Source organism: Musca vetustissima, unplaced genomic scaffold, assembly GCF_032173495.1.
Source record: "Musca vetustissima isolate MV318-11 ecotype Yass unplaced genomic scaffold, APGP_CSIRO_Mvet_v1 utg15717, whole genome shotgun sequence".
NCBI classification, from domain to species: Eukaryota; Metazoa; Arthropoda; class Insecta; order Diptera; family Muscidae; genus Musca; species Musca vetustissima.
In genome coordinates, this window is record NW_026883673.1 from 1,122 (window position 1) to 4,393 (window position 3,272).

General features: G+C 41.2%; 1 protein-coding gene across 1 annotated transcript; it reads right to left on the reverse strand.

Annotated features, from left to right (window-relative positions):
* Positions 1 to 912: 912 nt before the first annotated feature.
* Positions 913 to 2,840, reverse strand: LOC133330589 (heat shock protein 70). Its single transcript, XM_061539028.1, has one exon. The coding sequence runs from the start codon at positions 2,815 to 2,817 to the stop codon at positions 913 to 915; it is 1,905 nt and encodes a 634-aa protein (XP_061395012.1). The 5' UTR covers positions 2,818 to 2,840.
* Between the last annotated feature and the right edge of the window lie 432 nt (positions 2,841 to 3,272).

A 3,272-nucleotide genomic window follows, 5' to 3' on the forward strand; every position in this document is an offset into this window, starting at 1 on the left:
TTTTCTACATTTTCTAGCTTTCCATCAGAGACCCACATTCAAAATTTCAGAGTTCTAGCTCATTCCGTTTGCCTAATACAAAGGATACCATATTTAGTACATTTTAGTACTTATCGTGCCCTTCTAGTTGGAATTTTCAAAAACCCAGCTTTATCTCATGCCTACACACCAACAACAACCCACACACAAAATTTCAAGATTCTAGCTTCAGCCGTGTCGTTGGGCGATGATCTGTCAGTCCCACATTTAACACTAAGCTCTTTTATATATTAAGATTACACATTCTATATGGACAGCAATAGGACTACTGTAGTCTAATTCAGATATAGTCCAAAAATAATGCAATTCCTCTGCATATGTTATGCTAACTGTGGGTAGAATGAATGCAAATCTCTGATTTTCTATTTTATGGTCCTTTTGAGTCAAATAGTCTCGAATTCATATGGGACATTTTCAAAATATTCCTGTCAAACTCAAATTTAAATTAAATTAAAAGTTAAGGTTACAACAAATTCACCCGCCAAAACAAATATCTTTACTTCGCAATCAAATTTGTTTATAGTCGTCCAAATTACTCAGACGAAAGTTGGTATGTATATTCATTATATTTTTACAATTTTCACATTGAACCCACTAACCATTGTTAAAAGCGCCACATTTTTTAATTCTTAATAAAAAACACTGATGTAAATTATGTTTGAAATACCTATCCAAAGTATTTCATTTATTTGTTTGTGATTTCTTTGTTTTATCTTGTTCTTGTGTACAATAATTTAAAAAACATCAATTTGTTATTCTATCTAAATTATCTTAAATATAACTTATCTATTATGGACATGAATGATGAGATGATTTTTACAATGGCAATGATTCTATTTTTTATTCTAAATTATTCTAAGAGTATCTCCCACTTTAATCGACTTCTTCAACGGTGGGTCCACTTCTGCCGCCACCAAAACCGCCCGCCTGTTGGCCACACGAAGGTCCAGCTCCATGCAATTTCGTCATAATGGGCGTGCAAATCTTTGTCAAATCTTTCATTTTATCTTCATACTCCTCCTTTTCGGCCAAGGTATTGGCATCCAGCCATTTAATGGTATCTTCACAGGCTCTCAGTGCTTCGCTCTTTTCGTGTTCCGATATCTTATCACTGCCCGCCTGATCCAATGCCTGCTTCACACCGAACACATAACTTTCCAAATTGTTACGGGCAGCTATCTTATTGCGTTGCTTCTCATCTTCGGCAGCATATTTCTCAGCCTCGTTAACCATTCTATCGATTTCAGCTTGCGATAGGCGGCCCTTGTCATTTTTGATGGTGATATTCTTGGCATTACCGGAACTCATTTCCTTGGCGGAGACATTCAAAATACCATTGGCATCCAAATCGAATGTCACTTCGATTTGCGGTACACCACGTGGAGCTGGCGGTATGCCAGACAGATCGAAGGTACCCAATCGATTGTTATCCTTGGTCATAACACGTTCACCTTCAAACACCTGAATTGTGACACCAGTCTGATTGTCCGAATAGGTGGAGAATGTTTGGGTCTGCTTGCATGGAATACGGGTGTTGCGTTCAATGATTTTCGCCATTACACCACCAGCAGTTTCAATGCCCAACGAAAGTGGAGCCACATCGACCAATAGGACATCTTGAATTTCACTACTCTTGTCACCACTGAGGATAGCAGCTTGAATGGCAGCACCATAGGCCACTGCTTCATCTGGGTTAATGGACAAGTTGAGGCTCTTGCCACAGAAGAATTGCTGCAGCAGATTTTGTACCTTTGGAATGCGTGTTGAGCCACCAACCAAAACAATGTCGTGGATATCATTCTTGTCCATCTTGGCATCGTTGAGAGCCTTTTCGACTGGTTGCAATGTCTGGCGGAAGAGATCTGCACACAATTCTTCGAAACGGGCACGACTGATTTTGGTATAGAAATCAATACCCTCAAACAAGGCATCAATTTCAATGGTGGCCTCTGTGCTGGATGAGAGTGTGCGTTTGGCCCGCTCAGCAGCTGTTCTTAGGCGGCGCAAGGCTCTAGGGTTGGAACGTAGATCCTTTTTGTATTTGCGTTTGAACTCGTCGGCCAAATGGTTGACCAGGCGATTATCGAAATCTTCACCACCCAAATGGGTATCACCGGCCGTGGAACGTACCTCGAACAGGGAACCTTCATCGATGGTTAGAATGGAGACATCAAAGGTGCCACCACCCAAATCGAAGATCAATACATTGCGTTCTCCTTTTAGGTTCTTATCAAGGCCATAGGCCAGGGCGGCAGCTGTGGGTTCATTGATAATACGCAAGACATTTAGCCCGGCAATGCGACCGGCATCTTTGGTCGCCTGTCTTTGTGAGTCGTTGAAATAGGCTGGCACTGTGATCACTGCATCGCTGACTGTTTTACCCAAGTATGCCTCGGCGGTCTCCTTCATTTTGGTCAACACCATGGAACTGATTTCTTCGGGGGCAAAACGTTTACTTTCTCCCTTGAATTCGACACAGATTTTGGGTTTACCACCATCACTGACCACTTTGAATGGCCAGTGTTTGATATCTTCCATTATCTTGGGGTCATCATATTTTCGACCAATCAAACGTTTGGCATCGAATACTGTGTTCTTTGGGTTCATGGCTACCTGGTTCTTGGCGGCATCACCAATCAGCCGCTCGGTGTCTGTGAATGCCACATAACTGGGTGTTGTGCGGTTGCCCTGATCGTTGGCAATTATCTCCACTTTGCCATGTTGGAAGACACCAACACAGGAATAGGTTGTGCCCAAGTCAATACCAATTGCTACCATGTTGTTGCTGTTGCTCCTGTTTGATTTTCTTGCAGGAAGTTAATTTTAGTTTTAGTTAGTTTTTTCAGAGAATAGATTTTTTACACTTCTTGACTTTTGTAACGTTTTTTCCCTTACTTTTTCACTTCGTTTTTAAATTTCGCGTTGAACAAATATTGTTTGGTTTAGTTTTGTCGCCTTGTTTCTCTTGTGCGTTGTTTACTCTTTGACTGTTTCCACTGTATTAATGCCGAAGAGAGCCGAACAGCTGCTATTTATACCGCGAAGCCCCACTGCAGAAATTTCCCGATACTCTTACGAGAATAATGTGGAAATTTCTAGATAAGTTGAGAAGGAGAAGAAGAGAGCTGAAGTTGAATGTTGAAGAGAATGGTGGTGATTCATTTCCCCATGCCAGCCCCAGATGAGAACAAGAAAACACAAGAGAAGAGAGTGCCAAATAAAAAATATCTACT

Bases quoted from the DNA above. Each gene is read 5' to 3' on its own strand.
- LOC133330589 (XM_061539028.1), bottom strand. From the start codon at position 2,817: ATGGTAGCAATTGGTATTGACTTGGGCACAACCTATTCCTGTGTTGGT.